Source organism: Strigops habroptila, chromosome 2 (assembly GCF_004027225.2).
Source record: "Strigops habroptila isolate Jane chromosome 2, bStrHab1.2.pri, whole genome shotgun sequence".
NCBI lineage: Eukaryota > Metazoa > Chordata > Aves > Psittaciformes > Psittacidae > Strigops > Strigops habroptila.
Genome location: NC_044278.2, coordinates 39,280,982 through 39,304,873, shown reverse-complemented (window position 1 = coordinate 39,304,873; position 23,892 = coordinate 39,280,982). Strand labels below are relative to the sequence as shown.

At 37.1% G+C, this 23,892-nt stretch overlaps 1 protein-coding gene across 16 annotated transcripts in view; it reads right to left on the bottom strand.

Moving 5' to 3' along the window:
* DMD (dystrophin) overlaps positions 1-23,892 on the bottom strand; it is a 1,118,883-nt gene that overhangs the window by 197,267 nt on the left and 897,724 nt on the right. For 15 of the 16 annotated variants that reach the window (XM_030475728.1, XM_030475726.1, XM_030475707.1 and 12 more), the window contains 2 exons: positions 6,897-7,069; positions 3,066-3,222 (listed from right to left, as the gene is read on the bottom strand). In XM_030475728.1, the coding sequence (XP_030331588.1) occupies positions 3,066-3,222; positions 6,897-7,069 (330 nt within the window). Of the gene's footprint in view, positions 1-3,065; positions 3,223-6,896; positions 7,070-7,391; positions 7,464-23,892 lie in introns of those variants that run through there. The other variant, XM_030475721.1, reaches the window with a different exon arrangement.

Here is a 23,892-nt window from a genome sequence, read left to right as displayed (position 1 = left end):
TTTTCAGATGCCAAACATGGACAAAATGACCCACACTATATATAAGTTCAAACAAATAGCAATTATGTGGGCGTATTTGGGATAAATTCCAAATTGCCTTGTCTAAAAAGCACCTCACATTTATAACGCAACAACGATTTTGACTGCATCAATATCTCTTTTCTCAGTTGAGTTCAAGCTCTCCTCTGCCATAGATTCAAGCATTTGAAATTTTCATCTAAATCTTACTCTTACAATTTTTAAAGCCAATCTTGGCAAGTAGGAGTATTCCTATGAGAAGAACCAACTTCTTTTCATCCCTGCAATGGAAGTCTGAGGTATTCCAGTTGGCCTTGTAAATTATAGAAAGGTTAAATATGGTTTTTTTCCTTTAAATAACATTTTTAAGGGGAAAAAAAAAATCAGTTTGTAACACCACTTTAGAAAAAGGATTCAGACATAAAACCAGGTTGGTATTCATCATACCATTTCTCAAGAGCAATCTGTTAAACTGCTTATGAATAATGTTCCCCTGCTGAGGTTTTTTCTTTTCTCCAATGTAGAACTTACCCGGGTTCACTTCTGGCTTTACCTGGCAAAAACAATTCTTCAGAGAAGGAAAGGCATTGTACTGATATAGAAGACCAAAGCTGGAAGTCTGGGTCATTTAAAAGATTGGTCAGACCAGGTAGAGACTTAAATTGTTTACTGAAGACTGATTTTCAGAACATACATTCAGAAGAATAAAAAGAACAGTCAGGTGATTCTTTTTCTCAAGACCAAAATTCAACTACTCTTCACTTTCACATCCAACACTGAGACCTAAGTTCTGTTCTTAAGCAGGGGCCCAAAACTCTTGAAAAAAAACCAGCTTTTCAGTGCTGTGGTCTAGTTTTAAGGCAGATACTTCAGCACTTGTGTAAGAGATCTTTGAAGAGCAGACAGGATAACCTAATTTCATGGATTATGTTTTGTTCTTTTTTCACAGGGAATCAGAATAGCTACAACTAGAAAGGCCTTACATTAAACTAGTGAAGTGCTACAGAAGAGGAAAAGAAAAGAAGCCATATTTCTAAAAGGAAAGAAGCCGTATTTCTAAAAGGAACTAAAATGTTCTAGCTTTGACTAGACTAAAGATTTGTGTCTGTATGTATCAGCATGTGGCAGAGAAGATGATAAAAAAAGGAGAAGTGACAAGGAGATCTATTTTTAAAAAATATATACTTTGCATATATTCATGGTACCTTACTTTTAAGCAACACTTCTCATCCCTAAAAGTTTTAAGCAATTCCATTGATTGGTGAGTGACAGAGAGATCACGTAAGAGATCACAGAGAGATCACATTACTGAAGTCTTAACATCTTTAAGATGAATTCTGGGAAACTTTCAAATAGCTTATAGAACAATATACAATATTAACATTTTATGAGAAACAATCTAGATTAAAAAATTCTTTGATCTACGAGGAAAGGTAATCTTTTCAAATACTCAAATATTGTTCAGATGACAAAAGTTTTGTTGTAACAATCCTACACAAATCTTTCTCTAAGTCTTGCTTTGGCTCAAGAGTTGTCTTTGGATAAATGGTTTGAGTTAATGTCATGCTGTTTTAAAGCAACATCTATATTGTTTCTTTCATCCTGATGGGCTTAAAACTCCTTTATGGAAGTTGCTAAAGACAGCTAGCTAGAACAGAGACCTTAGGCATTTCACATATCTTAAGTTTCATGGAGGGAAAGGTAAAAAGGGTTGGTGGTGCTCTATAAGTCATAGATCTCTTGACCTCACCGTTTCTGTGATAAATGCCTGAAGCCCCAAATAAAGTTTTGTGAGAAAGACACATCCAACACATCACTTCTCCAAAAGGAAGACCTAGGAAATGTGACCAAGCTGTCTCTTGCAGCAAAGCATTATATTATCTTAGAATAGCATTGTGCACTGACAGCAAAATGTTTTGTTCATATTTCTCTTTGGCTTTCTTGGCCATTAGGTAAAAAACAGGCACCCGAAACACCATATTGCCACTACCTCCCATCAGTCTGCTACTTGCTGAAGCTGGGTGTGCTATCCCATTTACCTTTCACATGGTTCCCTGTTCCTTCACAGAACAGTTTCTCCCCATTTTCTGTTTCATTCAGCAATTTTTCAGCTTTATTTAGTTTCCTAATGGATTTCCTTATGGTACCACTAAAAAGCCACCACTGAGGTACTAGTACTGTGATTTCACATTCAGACATGAATAGATTGCAGTGGCATAGCAAATTAAAAGCTGTTTACCTGAAAGCAGACATTAGGTTCACATCGGACAGATGTGAACTTGATTGAACACATGAAATATACTTAAAGCATAACTTTACTACAAAAAAACTGTGTGAATCTTTGTATGAAGAATTATTCAGCAGTACTGTGTTTTTCTGGGGGTTGTTCATTTGGCGGGTTTAAAAAGAACAACAACTTCCCATACAAGCGTTGGATTTAGGTTCCTTTTTACTACACAGCTTAGTCCAGGACAGTCCCCATATGATGTTCTGCTATTGTTTTTCCTTAAGAATTTCCTTATGAAACTAGTTTGAGCTATAGACAATTATAGTCAGTTATCACAGTCGGTTCAGGATGCACACAGTTGTGCATTAGAGCTGATATCAACCACTCTTTTCACAAAAGTTCTCCAAAACCAGTAGTAAAATAGGGTTTCAAGACCAATTCAAAACCAAATTAAACATTAAGTTTACATGCCTGATCTAGAAAAATTATTATAACTAATTATTTAATCCTCAAATAATATTAAGTTATTATTTGTTCTGGCTATGAAAACTAGCTGGTTTGTGATAGGTCTATGAAAATGCTGTGTTGCCTTCCAAAAAAGCCAAGCAGCTGGTAGTAAACACTCCCTTCTCCAAAAGGCTGATTTTGTAAGGTGTGTTTGAAAATTGTAGCTACTACTTTAATTCAAGAAGTTCAGTTTTCATTGTTTCTAAAATATATTTTGAAGGGTATCTTGCTTTTCCCAATAAGGACTGTTTCATGCAGCACTAACCTGCAAAACAAAAAGCAGTGACTGAAAGATCATTTAAAAAAATCATACCCTATGAATATCATTCTGTTTCTGCACAGTGGGAAGATCTCCACCAGTGGGTGCTTGCTGTTTTAATTCATCCTCCTTCAATTGCAGCCATGCCAAAAGTTCCTGAAGAGAGAGATGTAAACGCTTCCACTGATCTGTACTGGCTTCCAAATGGGATCTGAAAGCATGTATTAAAAATAAGATATATTCAAGCACAGTGATAATAGAAACCAAATAGTACAAGCTTATTTACTGAGAAAGATCCTAGTGTTTCATTAACTTAATGAGTTTTAAATAGCTTCCGTAGCTTTGAATTAGATTCTGGCAACACAGATTTAAATTTGGTTCCACAGTCCTGGCCTGAAACATCTGTTCTTTTCCCATGTCTTGGTTTCTTGTTTGGTTTTTTGTTGTTTGGGTTTTTTTTATTTAGTTTTCGTTTTTGGAGTGTTGAATTGTCTCTCTCACTAAATATGCACAAATATTACGCAGGACTAGCGTGGAAGTAACCTAGTCATCACTTAGGATTACTAGGAGATTAATTAACTAAAATTCCAACTCAGAGAAGAGCAAGCATTTTTCTAAACTGCTACACCAACCATTCAAACTCACACAAGATTCATGCTCACCTTCAAGGTAAGAGAACCAATTCCATCCTTTCCCAAAAAAGTTGTGAGGAAATTGTTAAAGCCAATAGAATCCCTTTACACTACCAAAATGCCTGTGCCATTTGAACAGAGGTGTGAATGAAACTAATTGAATCACTGAAAAATTAAGACAGAATACTACTTCGTGCAAACAAGGTCTCCACCATAAGGACATCTCAATATTTCCTCTGTGCATGTATAAATGTGTCTTCTTAATACTGGGATCAAGTATCGAGCTACTAATTTTCAGCAACTGTTTTCGGTGGAGAGAAAATATGCAACTGAAGTATCACTGGACTGGTCAAATCTTCAACTTTGTTTATACCATAAATAAGGCACACTAAAATTTTGTCTTTCTAGACTTGCGAATATGCTAATTTTTAATTGCTATTTGGGAAGAAATTCCTAATTCACTTCCAGTAATGTGAGGATTCCTCTTAGCAATTCAAACTGCATTTGAATCAAAAAGCTGTATTGCTTAACAGTAAAGTGATAAAATTTACAGAAGACAGATTTTCTTTTATTTCATACATTTTCTGTTTAACTTCCAGCTTTGTTTGCATAACACTTTGTTTCTTTTTCTGTGATTGCATATAAAATCACATATTTTCTGGCAGTAAAAATTCTACTCCTATACCTCATATAAAGTGGTCTATAAAGAAATGTGATAAATATGGACACAGTGTTTTGCAGACCTTATTACTTAGTTTGGGTATGGAAATGAGGAATAGTTGAGGGTGAGGTCAGTTGTACTTGTTTGAAATGCTCTACAGATCCTGTCTTTTTTCCAGCCTCTTATACCAGGTAATTGGAGTGGCAAGGAAAGAGAAAGGAAAGGGACAGATTAGCCATAGGCTGACAGAGAGCTCAGCTGCTCTGGTATGTGAGCTGATGGAAATTTTTCTTCTTTTTTAAACTTAAAGGCTATGTGGGAGGGACACACATAGACCATGCTGTCTTTTGAACTCTGCTTTCACAGCGCAACTGTGGGCCAGGGCAAAACTGCCTTATGACACGTGCTGCTTGGGGCGGCCACCCTGCAGGTAGTGAAGGCTGGGGAAGCTTCAGGATGCCTCTGAAAGCAGCAAGCGGGGAAGAGAGGCAGAGATGTTGCATGGGGAGTTGCAGGAGGTGACACCCAGAGCAAGGACGACAGGGCTTTTGGAGGGGATGCAGTCAAAGACCCAAGTTTCTGAGGCAGGTTAACTCCTGTCTCCCACGTTTATTCAGTAAAAGCAAGCTTCTACTTCCTCCAGAGAAGGGCTGCAATTGGAGGCAAACACTAGAGTCTTCACTTCTTCCCTGCTTCCCCAGCTATGGCTTTACATGGTAAAAGTGTAAAAAGTGATCCGAAGTGGTTTTGTTACTGCTACTGTGCTTTGACCACTCCCAGTTTGGTGACTGGGAACCCATCTTGTTCTGCCCTTCCTTCAGCTTTGGGAATATATGTTTATGTGCGTGCATGCTGGTGTACATTCTATGCATACACTCATATATTCGTAACTGTGTTCAAGCGTGTGCAGACAAAACAGATAATGGGAAAATATTTTTTTTAAATGAGTTATTTATAAGAAAAAGTGTTTATTAGGCGAAACTATGCTAAGTTAACCAAACAAAAGAAGAGATGTAATAATGGAAAAGAGTTTCGCTTCTCTTGATATTTACCCAATTTAGAAAAAAATGCCTGCCTAATTTGAGCAGTGGCAGGGGTCTTCCGTTTCAGCAGTCTAGAACTTAAGCTACATGAGGAGACTTGTGAGACTGATGCCTGGGGAACATTTAAAATGTCTGTTCTTACACCTCTTTCATGTAAGCATTGTGAAATCCATACAATACCATGTGATGGAAAGAAATGGCTCCAAGCAGGCAGGCTGAGAATAGCCTTTTCATTCAGTCTTGTGGCCAGCAACATTTAAACTGAATGTCTTAGAAGTTAAGAATTGTTTCTTATCATAAGTTGTTGAACACCTTAAGCCTTTTACAGGAAGCAAATATTTTAGAAAGGTCTGTTGCTTTGAATGTTTAATTCAAGAAGTCACTGTGATATAACTAGAGTTACTATTTCTGACTCAATTAATGGCAGCGATACATGAAACTACAAAAAATGAAAGACAGAAAGTACCATGTATTTAATTATTGATATTTGGCCAACTGACTGTTTTTCTGATCTCAAACATCTCTTCATTTTGGCAAGTTCATGGGTAAAAGGCATATGAAGAAAAAAATCTCTGAGAGACCTTGTAGGTTTATATTCCTCGTCTTTAGCTCAGGAAAAAAAGAAAAGGGAGGAATGTTTCTCTTTCTTTAGCTACTAATATCTTTTCAACCTCATATCCTTCATTTATATTTAATGATTAATGTTATGAAGATGGTTTTTGTCATTACACAGACTGACCTCCCTCAGGGCCTGAGCTGAAAAAAGATAATATTTCATACATTACTTTGAAAAGCACTTCTGCCTTTTGCTGCCTTCTGAACTACCACCAACACACAGCAAGCGAGCAAATGAAAAATTGCCCAAGACTGAACGCAACAGACTGGGGCTGCCTATTGTAAAAATCATGTTTCTGAAAAGAAGCTTCCTGGACAATTTCTTTTGAAAAGAAATCTTCAGCCCATTGAAGTCTGCACCTCCCTTTTGTAATTTGTAACATTATCATTCATTATATTTTTGCTTGCTAGCAGAATTTTTTCCTCTCACAACACTACCTATGGATTTCTATTACCTCTGGATTTTATCTGGCAATTTTGTCCACTCTTCACACAACAGCTACAAGCTTAAATAACTTCTCATTTGCAAGGCTATTTTCAGTTTTGCACTGGAAATAGTAGCCTTAGAAATAAAGCTTTTCTTAAATACAGGTTGTTTAATCACTTTCTTTCATGACTTGTTGATAGGTCATACCCAGATCTAGAAAAAGCCTACATTTAGAGGGGGTACAGTTACTGTTTAAACATGCTGATCACTCCTCTGTAATTATAAAACATCATCATATGTCTGAAATCCTAATCTTTTACTATCATTTTCACATCAAAATGCCCTAACCACTCATACAATGTTAAGCCAACATTCAGAATAGCATAAATAATTTCAAAATGGACAAAAATAGTGTTATCAGAAACAAAATTAAACCTTTTTACTGGCAAAACACAGCATTTCATCCTACACACCAACTGTAGGCTTTTGTTTATGTCCAGGTCCTACCTAATGTTTAGGGATTTCTTCCTAAGATCACTCCATCTGAGGTTCATGTTATCCAGGCGTCTCTGTAACAGGGCTGCATCCTCAGAGCCTTCCAGGGACCTCAGGATTTTCTGCCCATTTTCATCCAGGTTGTGAAAGATGTCAGTATGAGCATCAATTTCTGCCTGTAGTTCCTATGGAAGCAATAGAAAACAATAATGTGAGCTCTTCCAAAATCACAGAAACTATCACTTCTCAAAAAAGTGGAAAAATCCTCATTGCAACATCGAATTAACACAGATTTTGATTAATGCTTTTATGTACTGTGTATGGTATACACATTTCCCCTTGCACTGAATAACAACCTTTTCTCCATACAGAGTATACTGAACAAAATTTAGAAAGTTGAAAGCCTGACAGGCAACAAAGCAAGGACAAGGATATTTACTGTCCTGATGAGGGAAAAAAAACCAACCAAGCAAACAGAAAACCCTCAGAATCTCAGGTAAATCTGACCTTAACATGATATGTCTTCCTGTGCAACATGTTCAGTTTGAGCTGGGGACTGCAACACCGGTCCTGCTGCATGGCAATTCCAAGAAATCTATGCGTCTGCAGCAGCCGAGCTTTGAAATGCCAAGTTCACTTACATTCTGTTGACAGAATGCATTTTGGAGCACAGGCCTCAGCAGTCAGTAGCAATAAACAGCCACTTTGTGCTATATCAAAACACTGGTCAGGGCTGTGGCTGTAGGAGGCCCTGAGAATAGCAAGGACCTAGAATATGCAACTGGAAGCTCATGTTGAACAGCCAACTTTTCTTATCACTTCATTACTGCAGGCCAGCTCTACATTTTGAATTCATTTTTTCCCCCTCATTTTTAGCACGGCTGTTTCTGCCAAAAGAACATTCTTTAGAGAGCTGCCTGGTACCAGCATTCCTGCCTGCCCACACGCTCAATGCAGCCTTTGTACGTTGGTTGCCCTTCTCCGAGATGTTTGCATGCTGCAGCTCCACAAGGTCAGATTCATTTGCAGAAAATAGTGGTTGAACCAAGCTCTTTAAAAAGTATAAAAATAAAAATAATAATTTAAACATGTACACACATGAGCACACACATACTCTATAAGTAGCCGCATAGACACAAAAGCACTTTTACTTTCAAACAAAAAAATACACAAAGACACAAAGAAAATGACCTAGTGAATAAAGCTCTGCATTTTCTCCTGGGATGCTTGGGCACTAAGATCTCTGATGGTGGTTTCTCGCTGCCTGAAAATGGGAGTGCTGGGGATGAAGTGTGAAAGGGGAAATTATTTACGGCATTTGAAAGCAAGACCCAGTGCTAACTGTGCATCACAGATAGTCCCAATGGAAATTTGTTGTAATTTTCTTTAGAAGAATGACTTTGAAGGAGGAGAGCACACAACTTCCCTACTTTGTGTGTTCCTAATTGAACTGGTTTTATTTGATATTTTAAGTGCAATGTTAGCTCCACTGAATGATGAGTAGATTGTCCTTGGTCACCCACTGCTGTTCCAACTGTCATATGTTGCCCTTTACTGGATGCCTATTTCTTGCACAGCAATAACTAGCACTGTATTTGGAGCAATTTTGAGGAGGGCTAGGAATATCTTTGGTACAGTACAGGAGTTCTTATCCAACTATTTTACTTTACCTATGGTCATCCTAACAGTTAAGTAGTTAGGAATGTTTGGAATACTGCAGAATGCAACTGTATTATAAATAGTGTGTTTATTTCTTGATGTTAAACAGCCAATTTTGTTTATAAAAAAATTGCCATTTTTAAGGTACATATTCATGTACAGCATTCCAGGTATGAATGCCCTTACTTGAAAATTTGTACTTAATTTCAACTCTGAATTTTGCTAGCTTCAGCTTCCAGCTGCCATATTTTATTTTTGTTTGCTTGACTGAAGAATACTCTACTACTTTATTAATACTCTATACTCTATTAATTTCTTTCTTTTCATGCATGCATTTGGAAATTTTATCTAAGCTAGGTTAAGTGCCACAAATTTGATATAAACAGCCAAAACAATACGTAAGAAAGGATAAAGTTTGTGGTAAAAAAAGTCAACTTTTAGTGTCTGCATATGTCTAATACTTCCCCATTTAAAAGCTGATAAATCTGTTGCTGAATCCAAGAATTGTAATACGAACTACCTGTTGCACAAAATTCTTAGATTTCAGGGTGGTGATGGAAACAGTTCTCAGCAAGAACATGTGCTGTGAAACATGTACATCGAATAACTATTCACAGTAGGAAGCTGTCAAATCTATCTTCTCTTGGTGTTTTACCACACATACACTCATAGCATTTCATAACACAATTTTTTTTAAATAATGTACTTCCACATTTTTCTTATTTTTAGAAAAAGTATCTCATAACCTATATATTTCATGCTTTTCTCCTGACACATACATATTTCTGAAAATAAAATCAGGCCATATCCTTTTTATTTCAGAATACTACATAGCATCACAATAAATCTGGACAGTTAGTTAAATGGGCAACAAAAACAAAAAGTGAATTACTCTTATCAAAAGCTTAGTATTCAAGACATGGTCTTCCTTATTCCAAATTACCTGTGTATACTGTACTTCTAATGCTCTTAAAATTAGTTTATTCCAGCTATGCAGGAATAAACACACAAATAAGCATGAGAACAGAAGTATTTACTCCACTGTGGTTGGTGCATTTCAGATCCTTTCCTCTTCCCAAGAGAAGCAGAGTGCATATAGGAAAAGGATCTATACACCTTTCATTTGTTATCTGAAATAAGTAGTTTCCATGCTTCAAAAATAAAAAGTGAAAGATTAATACGAACTTGACAAGAATAAAGCAGGAAGATGTATTTCATCTCATAAACTACTAAGTTATTTGCAGAAGTATGCTATCGCTACACAAAGACTCATAGAATCATAGAATAGTTAGGGTTGGAAAGGACCTTAAGACCATCTAGTTCCAACCCCCCTGCCATGGGCAGGGATATCTCACACTAAACCATGTGGCCCAAGGCTCTGTCCAGCCTGGCCCCGAACACTGCCAGGGATGGAGCATCCACAACCTCCCTGGGCAACCCATTCCAGTCCTTCACCACCCTCACTGTAAAGAACTTCTTCCTTATATCTAATCTAAACTTCCCCTGTTTAAGTTTGAACCTGTTACCCCTTGTCCTACCACTACAGTCCCTAAGGAAGAGTCCCTCCCCAGCATCCTTATAGACCCCCTTCAGATACTGGAAGGCTGCTATGAGGTCTCCACACAGCCTTCTCTTCTCCAGGCTGAACAGCCCCAACTTTCTCAGCCTGTCTTCATACAGGAGCTGCTCCAGCCCCCTGATCATCCTCACAGACCTCCGCTGGACTCGCTCCAACAACTTTATGTCCTTTTTATGTTGAGGACACCAGAACTGTACACAGCACTCCAAGTGAGGTCTCACGAGAGCAGAGTAGAGGGGCAGGATCACCTCTTTCGACCTGCTGGTCACGCTTCTTTTGATGCAGCCCAGGACACGGTTGGCCTTCTGGGCTGCAAGCGCACACTGCCGGCTCATGTTAAGCTTCTCGTCAACCAACACTCCCAAGTCCTTCTCCGCAGGGCCCCTCTGAATCTCTTCTCCGCCCAACCTGTAGCAGTGCCTGGGATTGCCCCGACCCAGGTGTAGGACCTTGCATTTGGCTGAGTTGAACTTCATAAGGTTGGCATCGGCCCACCTCACAAGCGTGTCAAGGTCCCTCTGGATGGCATTCCTTCCCTCCAGCGTATCAACCGAACCACACAGCTTGGTGTCATCAGCAAACTTGCTGAGGGCGCACTCAATCTCACTGTCCATGTCACTGACAAAGATGTTGAACAAGATAGGTCCCAACATCATACCAAGAAACACAGAATATAGACTAAATGTAGACTGTTTATTGCATTTACATCTTTTCCAATGTGTTCAAACACATGGAGGAACTGTAGAGCTGCATTTTTGCTGTAGTGGTTATTACTGAGGCTGGGTGGAAACAGATTCCCTTAAAAAGAGCAGATAGTAAAATGAAAAACATCTTTTTGATCACAAGTTACTGCTTAGAGTGAGCTGAACTGCTTAGAAAGAACCGTAATACCGTCAAGTGCAGATCTGCCTAAGAACATCAGAGTGAAATCCTCATTTCTTAAGATGAATATAAAGATAGATGATAAAAGGTACTGTGATATTTGTTTGTAGAAATCTTGCTGAATAGCTATTATAGGTTTCTACACATTAAAAAATGTGTGTTTACATTATCATGCTACATAGAACTAAGTTACAGAACTAAGAATGATATAAACTTGTTGCGAGAGGAACAATCTTCTTGGACAAAATAGGGCAAGGAAATTTGCTCTGGCTGTTTCACTTTTGTCCAGAGCCCTTGAAACCTCTATGCATGATTTCAGGAAGAAATACTCTAAGGCTGTAAGATAGCACACCCAATACAGCTACAAAGCTAGGGGTTGGATATATTTCTGATTTGCCCAAGTCAGTTCTTCCCCTTGGAACTGCTGTTCACATTCTCTGTAGAAACACACATCCTCACTGCACTAATCCTCTTGGTAGGTAAAAGAAATTTACCTGTGGCTCCACATTTTATTTTACACAGAGTCCTGTAAAACATAGCAGAGCCATCACTGTGAAACTTAGTGCACTGAAAGTCCTTTCAGCCTCCACATAGCAGAGATAGTCCTGTAAGAATACAGTACGGTTTGAGATACTTTATCAGAAATAATTAATCATATCCCACATGAAATATATAGGCATGACATATAAAGGACATGCCACATGGCAAAATCTGCCATTATTTTGGCAGTACATCAGAGAGGGATTGGTAGGCTGGAAGTAGAATGAAATCCTAGAAAGAAGGAACTAGTTACACTTACTGTACTATACATGAGTCAGACTAAGACATGGAAATTAAGGCAGCACAGATGACAAGGTAGAAACAAAATTAATTATGTATTAATTTAAAGAAATTAAAGAACTTAAATACTCCTCTACAGACTCAGTTCCATCCTTGGAACTGTGCTTTTCATTTCCAGTGAAGCATTTTACATTTTCTACATACTGTAGAATGTTACTAATGAAATAAATGGCATTAATTGAGGTATGGGGGCTTACAAAATTAAAGGTAGCACCATCTAATAAAGCAAATCAACACAGAGGAAAAAAATTGAACTTTACTGACAGTAATTAAAAGAATAAAGTTAGTCTGCATAATTACATACATGTACTCAAAACATCAGCAAGTAATACCTGTTTGGCTATACATAGCTCAGAAGTACTATAGTATATGTTTCCTTAATGCTAATACTGAAATAACTAGGAAAGCTATTACTCAAGACAAAACAAAGGTCATACACCTCTATAATCCCTCTCCATCTCAGTAGTTAGGTGAAATAATTATCCCCTTCATATTTACATTAACAGAGCATATTATATTTCCCCTAGATAAATTCTGGGGAAAAAAAAACCCAAACAAACAAAAAAACCCCCCAAAACCCAGATAAACTTTTTAATTAGCTTAAATTAGCAGCATATTTTCTTAAATCTCTTGTACTGTACAAGATCTATGAATGGTGTAATCCCCCTTTTTTTCCATTTTTCTTCTTATTCCTACCTTCCTTTTTTCCTCCTTACCCTTTGGCTTTCCTCTTTCTTTCTTCCATTCCTCACTTCCTTTCTTTTCCTCTTCTTTCTCCTTTCCTTCCACTTTTCTTTCCTTTCTCTCTTTTCCTTTCTCTTTCAATTTTCCCCTCCCACTTTCTTTTCCTATCTTACTTTTCCATTCTTCTTTCCCTCCTTCCTTTCCCTTCCCGTTTTCTCCCCCTTCTTCCTTTTTTTATCCCCCCTTTATCTTTTACTTCTCCTTCCTCTTTTTTCTTTTTCTACTTTCTTCCTTTTCCTTTCCTGATTTCTCATTTTCTCCCTTCCTTTCCCCCCTTTTCTCTCCCTTCCCCTTCCTTTTCTTCCTTCCTTTATTTAAAATACAACCTTCTGTGATTAAAAATCTTATTTTTATGTTCTTCTGTGGTGATCTCAAAACTTCACGAATATGGGTTTCTTTCCATTTTTAATTTGCATTCTCATTGGTTAAACATCATTTCAGGTGCCTGGAGAATGCAGAACTTTCAAACTTGTTAAAAAAAAAATAAATCATTGTGTTCTAACAATACTACTGAACAAAGTACATCTATACAGAATAGGTGTCTGCTCCATGGACTTGCAGGGGATAGAGAGGATCTTAGGGTTTCGCATACTCTGAATTTTTACCAACAGTGAAGTTCAGCTGGTATAACCAAGAAAGGTTCCCCCTTCAAAGCTTTTTTTAATAATCTCTTTATGGCTTCTACAGATACATGAAATTGAGTCACTGTCTGAATTTTGCAACTCTGACCAGCACAGCTTAGGGAATGGATTTCAAATTAACCATCCTACTTGCCTTTATTTAAATACATCTAAACTCCTGCACATTTCTGATTCTGCCTAAAGCATTAAATTCTGAGGGTACAGAGAGTTTGTGACATGTTTTCCAATGCCCTCTGTGGACTCCAGCAGCCTTTGAAGGCACAAAGATCCATATGCACTTCACCTCTTTCAGGATCATGGCTTATTCTTCTGTCTGTTAGATAGAGGAATGGTTCTGCGAGTGTTAAGTTCTGGAGATGTTGAATTAACGGCTACAGCACAGCAGGTCAAATGCATTTTAAGCACGAGTATTACATTCAGTGCAAGATGCACTTGATCTACTTCTGTTGTTTCTAGCAATAGAAGGCCACTTTGCACTATTCTTTATGACAGTCTGCCCTTGTGAGCTAGTCATTATCTTCAAAGTATTTGAACAGAAAGAAATTTATATGTTGGTTTTTTGGGTTTTTTTAACAATGAGATCATTTGTTCTAGACTGAAAAGACTATGATTTAGATTAATAATGGAACAAAACATTGAAGTATTTCTGTTTTGCAATAGTATTTCTGTTTTGCAATATACTACTAGTCCAACTGGAGTTCCATCTTTTAAATGCTACAGTTCTAAGAACTGGTTGTCAAGTTTTGTTGTTTGTTAGGTTTGTTCCTTTGCTTGGTTTTTTAGATCAAAATACAACTAATTCAACTAAAATTTTGGGACCTATTTTGTTTCAAAAATATCTAACAGTAAGCATCTAACAATGATGAGTATAATATTTTGTTATATAGATCACCTCAGCTAACACAACCAAACTCTTTCACAATGAACAAAGTGGGAAAGAAGCTCTCAGCAGCTCCATCGAGCTTTTATATCATTTGCTCTCCCAGTCCATAAGCAAAACTTTTATTGGGTCTTAGAATGAGAGCATTTACTGAGCAATTTACATAATAATAAAAACTTCTCAAATGAGATTTAAAATGTAATTAAAGGGCAGACTTATTGAGTTAAATGCATTGTTGTGAAATGGCTATACATCATCATGCCATGAAGCCTCCTATTCAGCTAGCCTATGGCACGACCCCAATTCCAGTCTGGTATGATTACATCTCTGAGTTTCATGCTAATGACTTTATTAAAAAGAAAGATAAAAAAGTCTTTTCTTTTGGGAAGATAAGCTTATGAATATCATTAAGGCATTTCTAGCATGCCAACACATTTTTCCAGATAACAAAGGATAATAAGAGTTAGTCCTCCAAAAGAGAATCAAATGTTGATGAGTGGAAGCTAAAAGCAAAACATGTGCTCAAGTCTTTATTGTACAGATCATCACTCACAAGACTGCTTTTTCAGACATAGCAGAAAGCCTTACAATTCTCACCTGTTCATAGGGAAATAATAAATTTTTATGGGACATTTGGCAATTAATTTGTATTCAATTATAATTAAACACAAGTTATTACATAATTCCGTATGTTTTGGGGGATCTTATGCATTTCTTGGTGTGTTTCTGGAAGACTGGGAAAACCCCTTAATGACTACTTTCATTTACATGTAATTAAGATAGAAATAAATAGATAAAGAAACCAAAGCTTTCTACATTTATAGAGAGAGTTTCACTTAGGATTTGATCCATTCAAATACTTACCATTAGACTAAAGAAGTATATTTTGGTAATAGTACCTTTAATGGAAATGGTTATTTTTGCTGTTTGTCTATTTGCCTTGTCACTGTATACAGGATGGAAACCCTAATTAGAGAGAAACATCATGTGTAACTATCCTACTGCATTCGGTTGTAGGACCATCAACACAAGAAGGATGTGGACTGTTGGAGCAAGTCCAGCGAAGGGCCACAAAGATGATCAGAGAGCTAGAGCACCTCTACTATGAAGATAGGCTGAGAGACAAACAAAGCATATGTATTAAAGTGGGAAGTGCCAGTGTTCTGTATGTCAGAAAATCAGCCACCTCTACTGAGAAGCCTGTGAATGGGCTTAGATCTCTGCTTTTCAAAACTCTGCATTTGAGGGGTGGCTAAGTAGGGGAAAAATAGCATAAATGTGCAAGTAGTCATACACACAATTTTCTGAAAGTAAAACCATTAGGCCCATTACAAACTAGCATAGTTTTCTAGATTTTAGAAGGTAGTTTGCTTCTAACAAATATGCAGGTCCTGATCCCTGTACTTCAATTAATGTCTCATTATAATCCCATTATACCTGCACATTCTGTCAGCACACTTGCCCTGTCAATCTTTGCTGCAGTCTTTCTGAAGCAAAATAATTACACTGCTACTTTCTGCATATCTAATTTTTCCCTCTCCCCTTTTTCCAGTGATGAAACAGTAGCAGCACAAAGGCAGCATCATCATCGGCATGAACATTTATTTCCACTCAGTTACTCAGGCAAGGTCTGAAAGTCGTGCTGGATAATATGGAGAGCATCTACTTCCACTGACATCCTAGCACTTCAAATTAATACCAATTTACTCTTATAACAAGTAGCCAGAAAGTTGAACTCGACAACTGTCTCAAAGTCTGCAGGAAAAAAAAAACCTTATGAAAGGAGGATTTTTTTTTTTTTTCCTGTCACCAACCTATAGTGAAATGTACCTGAGATTTGTTAATTACAAATGACCATTCCTAGAGGATAAATTATTTGTACATATAAGACTGTATATTTGTCTCACAGAAAAGGATCTAAAATTTCAATGCACCAACATGTAACAATAAGACATCTCATATTTTAATACCTATGGAATTCACCCTTCTTCAAATACACAAATACATGCAATCTTCCAAACCCCTTTAAAATAAAAATGAAAAGCATTTTATAATTAAAAGAAACTATTTTGGTTCTAGATATTATTCTAATTCCTTCTCACAAAGGATTTTTGCAATCTTTTTTTTCTTTTTAAAAATAAATTCTGACAGTTCACGTTTTTGTTGGTAAAATCTTTGATGCCTGGGGAAAAATAATTGGTACATCAGTTTCATAACATGATGTACAATTAATTAAAACAACACAAAATCTTATTAAAACTCTAAAGAGAACAATTCCAAACATAAAGCAGGAAATAGAAGCCTCATACATTATGCATTATTAAAACTGATTCAAGCAAAACAATAACTGCAATGGTTTTAGGGCTTCTTTTAGGAGTTAGCATTCTTCCAAAGATAATGAGAAATTTGTACTATTTCAGGTGTTATTTTCTACCAAAGTGCAAGATCTGCTGCAGCTAACAGTTCTTAATCAAGAGCAGGTTAAGTGGGACCCAGTGGGCATTATGCAAGAGAGAACGCTGGAAGAGCTCCAGTGCTTCTGCACACACGTCAAATCCTCCCACTGGAGGTGTCTTGAGGCAAGCTTAGAGAGGACAGAAACTTGGTCAGCACAAAGGGCAATGTACACTTAATCTTGATGTTCAGTGGGAGCACAAGCCGTGCTAGTGTGGCTTTCTCAAATTTGTCAACTGAAAAACCCACACTTGTTCCCTCTATCTTTTCTTCAACTCTGGTAAAAGAGAAATAACTCCATTATCATCATAAAATTAAGTAATTTTAATTTAGTGGCTGTATTGCTGAAGTCTTAAGTATTTTCACCCAGACCTACATAGGAACAAATCAGCTCTGAGATCTGCACATCAAGACAGCCACCTGGAACCATTATGTCTTTTTGAGGCTTGTTCATATTTTGTTGGAGGAAAAAGCCTAGATTTTGCCCAGTATAAAGACTTCTAACAAAAGAAATACCTCCACCAACGAGACAAATGTTGACATTATTACAGAAATAAAGATAAATGTAGCCGATACACTAATCTATTCAGTTTTCTGTCTGCAAAAGACCACCAAACAAAAAACAAAACAAACCCAAGCCAAAAAGCAAAGAGCAATACACACTTATAAAATTAGGGTACTTGGTACTAAAGGAGGAACTGAGATGGGTCCAATGAGCCTACGGTAATAGAAGTCATGTAGCAAATATGTAAGGAATTTAAAACAAACCCTTCCTTCCCAGAATCAGACTTTTTCTCTTTAAACTTAAAAAGAATTCATAGTTTGCATATGTTCTCAGAAGACAGAGTACACTCTTATCAGTAAGTCAATATTTTAGGCAGATCTTAAATACAGTAATAAAGTTGTATGTTCCTACTTAAGTTCCTGTAGAGATCCAGTGCATCGTCTTCTCTTACTGTCACTCCAAAGTATGCCATACAGACTCAAGTTTATACTCTGGAACTGCTTTTATAGAGCTTCAGTCAAGATTACTTATCAAACACTTTATAAATTGCTGGCACAACACACTGCAAGTACCTGACATCAGTATTAGTCACACTGAAGTTCCCCTTCAATCCAGAAGTTTTTTAATATGTGGCTCTCATTTAGACTTGACAATACACTAACTGTTACACAAACATGACACTGATACTTTTTCAGAAACCAGTTCATAAAATATCCCAATATACTACACTCATAAAATTTATTAATACACTCAGAAACAGGACCCAAACACCTCAGAAAACTAAAGAATTTACTCAAACATAGAGTCCAGTCACACTAGTAATACTATCCGATGTTGAAAAAGTCAGGTGCTGAGGAACACTGCATGGTACCACAGGCAATCTTGGAAGAGACACCTCTCTCGTATTGTGTTGTATTGGTTTTTTGGTTTTGGGTTTGTTTGGTTTTTTTTCCCAAAGATAGAACCAAAAAAGAGAAGAAAAATTGTAGATTGCATTACACAGCATGACAAATGTGCACATATGGTTTTTGACATGGACAGCATTCAGATATTCTGAACATCAGCAGCCACTTAGAAAGTGCTCAGAACAGTTCTGTAATCTGTGATTTTATTTATTTATTTTCAAGTCTTACAGAATTGATGATTTTCTCAAACTCCCGGCTTGGATAAAATCCTCCTTGGATGTTCTGAATAAAAGCTTATTTTTAAAAAGTTGGATACTCTGGAATTTTCTCCATTTCAAAAGTAGAATTAAACCACTCAAAAAATGCAGCAGAGTCATAAAGAAATTTTCAGCACAGATTAAAGTGGAAATCTAAAACATTTAAGCTGGTCACCATGATCAAATATCAAAGGCTGTGTAGATGTAACAGTGTGTGAAGGCACTGTGTATTAGATATCTCTGTTTGAAAGCATAAATTTTCATTAAGTGATTATGGAAACAGATGATCAAAATTGAACGTTGCTCTTATATTGGGATTATTAGAGCACTAACAGTACGGTGATATGCTGACCAAAGCCCTAAAAAACCATCACCTAAAAAAGACTCTCTCCACATATTGTTTGGAGTTATAATGAAAAATGCACCTTTCTGTTCTACTCTGTTGGAACAAAAGTAATTTAATACACATCATATACAGGATGAATGCAATAAAAATTGGAAGAATGTGAGAGTGCACAGATTCTTGATTTAAGTCTCCAATTAAAGAAACTGCCAAATGAAAACCTACAATACCATACAAGTCCAGAAATGCCTCTGTCCTGTCACGCTTGCTATGGAACACAATATTAGCCAATAATTAGAATCACAGGATCACTGGGGAAGGAAGGGTCATCTGATCCAATCTCCTGCTCAAAACATATAACATGTCCAGTAAGAGTGAGTTGCGCAGAGCCTTGCCCAGTTATGCGTTGAATATCTCCAAGAATGGAGATTTCACAACAGAGCCTTTTCCTGTGTTTGACCATTCTCACAGAAAAAAAAAAAAGTTCCTTATATCACCAGAAATTCCCATGTTCCAATTTGCCTATGTTGCCATCCTGTGACTGTCCACCTCTAAGAAAAGTCTGGACCTGCTGGCTACATCCTTGTTAACAGGGCCCAGGATGCAGCTGGCCTTTTTCCCCCTACCTATTCCCCCTGCAAGGTCACACTGCCAGCTCATCTTCCAGTTATTGCTGACAACGACCTTCATATAATCATATCATTTTCTGCAAAGCTGTTTTCTAGCCAGTTGGCCACAGCCTGCACTGCTGCATGGTTTAATGCTCCCCAATTTGATGTTCTTCTGGGTAATGTTTCACTCTCACAGACTCTGTCAGTAGGCTTGGGACCTTAAAGAGTCCAAAAGGCACACCTTGCCAGTGAAAAATTAGATAAGAGAGGCATTGATTACCTTAAACATTTGCACGTCTTTGGTCATCAGGTCTCCCACCCCACTGAACAGTGGGTCCACATTTTCCTTAGCCTTCCTTTTGCTACTAGTGTACTTACAGAAGCATCTCTCATTGCCCTTCACATCCCTCTGTGAAGGCCCTGCTGACCTCCTGTTTGTCTTCCCTAGCTGGTACGCAGCCAGTTCACTTCCTGCTGCAAACTCCTACAACCACAGCATACCTCCCACGGGTAAGGACATTGCTGTCTTCTGCCACAGGAGACACTCTGGGCACCCCAAAATGGCTAAAGACTTGGTTGGTGGCACTTCCCTGAGGACTTGGGAGTCAAAGCCTCTGATGGAAAGTTGCTTCAGCTGGTGTTGCTGCCCTGCCCTCTCACACATCAATACCATCACCTCAGTGCAATCCTCAGCAGAACTTCTGGCCTCTTTGCACCCTTGCTGCAACAACTGGCATGTAAAAATGCTCATGACTTCCATAGTACAAAGACATTTTTCAGAACACATGTTGAAGTAATCTTATTAATGGTATATTTGTGTTTTCTACAATATACGTGACAACGTTTTTATGAAATTAAGTGCAATATAGCATATTTTAATGATCTATTGTAGAATATATCATTGTAGAAAACTCTAAATTTTAACACTCACTGAATCCAAACCCTTGTATATATATAAAAAAAAAAATGAATGAGAGGTTTCTTAAATTAAGAAGGTGAGGAGGTAAAGATAACAAGGTTATCTGGGTTACTGTGTAATGTGAGAGTGCTCAATTTTCCACCTTTGTGCCAAGGAGTGCAGTTTGCTCACAGAAACAAAACTAGAACTTACATTTTACGTCTGGAAATAATATATCCTTTTTTCCTATAATCCTCTTTGAAGTATCACTACTGCTTTCGTCAGAGAATTAAAAAGATCTGTGTATGGTGACTAAAAGTCCCAGAAGTCCCATAGTCCTTCTGGACTAGAAGTCCCAGAAGACTATGCACAAAAGAAACATATGATATGTTTTATATCTTTGAAAAAAGACCCTATATTGCAAAAAAGGATCCCATAGTGGTTATATGGTAACATCTGCATATGAAGTCCTGATAATAGGAATTCCAGGTTAGAGGTGAGAGAAGAGGCAGAGAGAAAGACTAGGTAAAAAAAATATACCCCAGAAGTAGTTCTTGAAGTTTCTGGATATTGTCTTAACCCAATGGAATGAGCATAAGAACTTGTAGAGATTTAAAAGATGAAATTAGGCAAACTATGGCTGAAACAGGGTAAGTGTAATACCCCAAATAGCACTCCTAGAAATACTCCTAAAAAAAACTCCTAGAAATACTCACTATTCAGTGTAATGCCACTTACTCCTATTATCTTCTGTCTACATACATTTGACATTTAATCAATTTTGGGTAAAAATACTTCTCATTACACAGATGTACTGATAACTCTGGCAGAGTAATGTCACTATTCAATAAGTACTGACTGAACAAGGGATAATAGTGCACCTGCATCATGCACTTATTCAGTGCTAAGTCTCATCAAGATTAAAACTTCCTTTCACATACATTGCTTTTATCTCTAATGCCTACTAAGCCGAAATTCACCCGATTAAGACTAGTGTACAAAAACTTTGGCTGTATACTGAAAAGCTTACTTCCTCTCTTAAACATGAGAAACCTTGAGAACTGACAACTCAAGAAAAAAGAACAAGCTAGCTAAAAGTTAGAAATTCTTTAAAACTTTCTGGAAAAGGCAGCTTGCTTGATCTCACGTCCTTTACCAAAGTACTCTTTAAAAAAAAAAAAAAAAAGTTGATCTAAAATTTATATCTGAGAATTTGTCTGTATTCTTCAAACAGCATCTATATATTTGACTTGCTAATAGAGAAAATTCAGAAGTCTCTTTCAACACCAGCAACTTTTCTGAAATAAATACCCTTGCATATACAGAGCTTCATAATCTAACTGTACCAATAAATGAAATACTGATGCTCAGTTTCCCAGTGGAGCTCCATGTTCCCTTTGCAATCTTGCTGGAAGCCTAGAAACCAAACAGTGACATTCAAAGCTCTGATGCCTGTTACTCAGCAATTGCATTTGTTTGACGAGGGCATGCACAAGTGAGGACACAAATGAGTTGCCGCTTAAACAATGTCTCAAGAGGATGCAGACTTATAAGAAACAAAATGAAATCAAATACTCTGTAGGAGGAAATTCTAGAGGCTGATAAGAAAAGGAAATAATGGCAAACCTTTTACATTTCCTGTTTTTTTACATTCATTCACTTGCCAAAGGACATGCTTGGCTGCAGAATTTATCCTAGATTAAAGGAAATGAAAAACAAACCAACAAATGACTTTACAATTTATGTTTCTGTATATTTTATTAAAAAAAAAAAAAAAATAGAAGCTGAGGGAGGCAAAGTCTCTTCCATAAGCAAAAATATGATGGACAGGAAATAGAACATCACCATCGTCCTTCAAATATACCTGTACACATACCACAGCAGCCATCTGTCAAAATGATCTTGCTGTCACAGTTAAGTCAAAGAATCCAACACAGTCTATTCAGCACAACACCAAGCTGTATGCAGATGGGATGTAAGCTCTGAATCCCAGCCTGCACTGATTTACCAACAATAGCAGGTGATTCCTAAGACCCAAAGACAGCACCACCGCAAATTCAGGGATGGAAAAGCAACCACTGCCCTGGATTAGCTTTCTATCAAGCAGTGGTGCTTTAATCCCTGCTGCTGAAACTATCTAATCAGAAGGATTAAGGGCCTAGTCAAAGAACGTAAGAGCAGGAAGAAAAATGTGTGATGGGCTCTGAACAGTCAAACCAAGCTTTTATGGCAAAAAGAAAGATCCTTGAAGGAATTATGAAACTTGAATCATTTGAACTGGATGCACCAACTTTTCCCTGCTCTTCATGCTAATGTCTTAGGTTAAATCTATGTAACAAACTCCCCAACAATCAATGATCTGGATGCAGGAGTTGAATGCAGGTTTGCTGATGCCAAAATGCTAGTATCTCTTAATATTTTTTCTATTTTTTCTTGTTTTATATTTCTGCCTAGGCTACTCTGTGAACACCCTAACATGAGGGTTTGTCTTTATATTATTTTGTCCAAGCCATTATTAATCTTATTTACAGATGCTTAAGACATTGAAGGAGAGATTTATTTCACATTTACACCCAAGTTAACCACCGATGCTCCAGGCTGGAGACAAAGAGACCCTTCTAGGACATCATAATTGAATCTATATTTCATATATAAAGGCAAATTACAAGACTTTGTTCCTGTTATGACAGCTATATTTTAGGCATCTGGAATTTGGTAACCTTTCCAACAGACTTCATGCAAAATAATACTCAGAAAAAATATATGGCAAGAGAGGAAATTGGTCTGTGACACTTGTCATCAAACCAACTGACCTTCACCCCAACATTCCTTTCTTTCTCTCTATTCTTTCTCTCTAGTATGTTTGCATGCAGACAGAAACATACAGATTATCTGTGTATGTATATAAATACATCCCTTCATACTTCCACTGTAAAAAATATAAATTAAAATAAAATTAGAGCATTCCAAAACAAGCATCATAAAATACTTTGAAATCAAAATGTTTATAAAAAGGAAACAAACATAATGAGTAACTCAGGATGTAAGGCAGTTGGGTACTAGTGTACTTCTCAATTAGAAAGAATCACTTTGAGCACATAATGAAGGTAGTTTAAATTGTTACAATTCTACAACAGATCTGTGAACTTTACACCAGTCATAAGCCTTTTGCCTTTTTTGATAGAAAATATGGGGGAGATACGGGCCTATATTTTACTAATGAATGAGATGAAATTACCTTTTCCCATCATAACTGTATCCTCAGAACTACTGGCTTCTGTTTTTCTCTGCTTTAACCATCACAAACACACAAAACCTCCTCTTTGGCAGGGCAGGAAGACTACCTCCTTGTAAGCAACCGTATTGAACAAAAATGTGCTGAAACAGATACAGTCTAAAGATTTTAGAAAAATATTTGCTACATACTTTATGAATTTTTATTTTTCCAAATCAATTAGGCATGAACACTGACATAAACTTAATGTACAGCAGTGAAAAGCTATGTTTTAAGCCAGTGTCCAAGAGCTTATCAAAGACACCTGTGCTGATGTAAGTGATCTAAATGACAAAGGAAACAGCATGTTCATGAATGTCAGAGATGCTAATGAAGTGGGCAAGAGTACTATGCATATCAGAAGGTAGGAAAATAAAAAGTATTCTGAAAATATAGCTACAGGAACGAAGAAGAAGAAGAAGAAGAAAGGTAGTTTAGAACTCAAAAGAGAAAGAAATAAAATGTAACACTGAAACACGCAAACAGACTCTTCTGGGCAATTTAACCCACAGCTCAGCACACCAGTAAAACTGCAC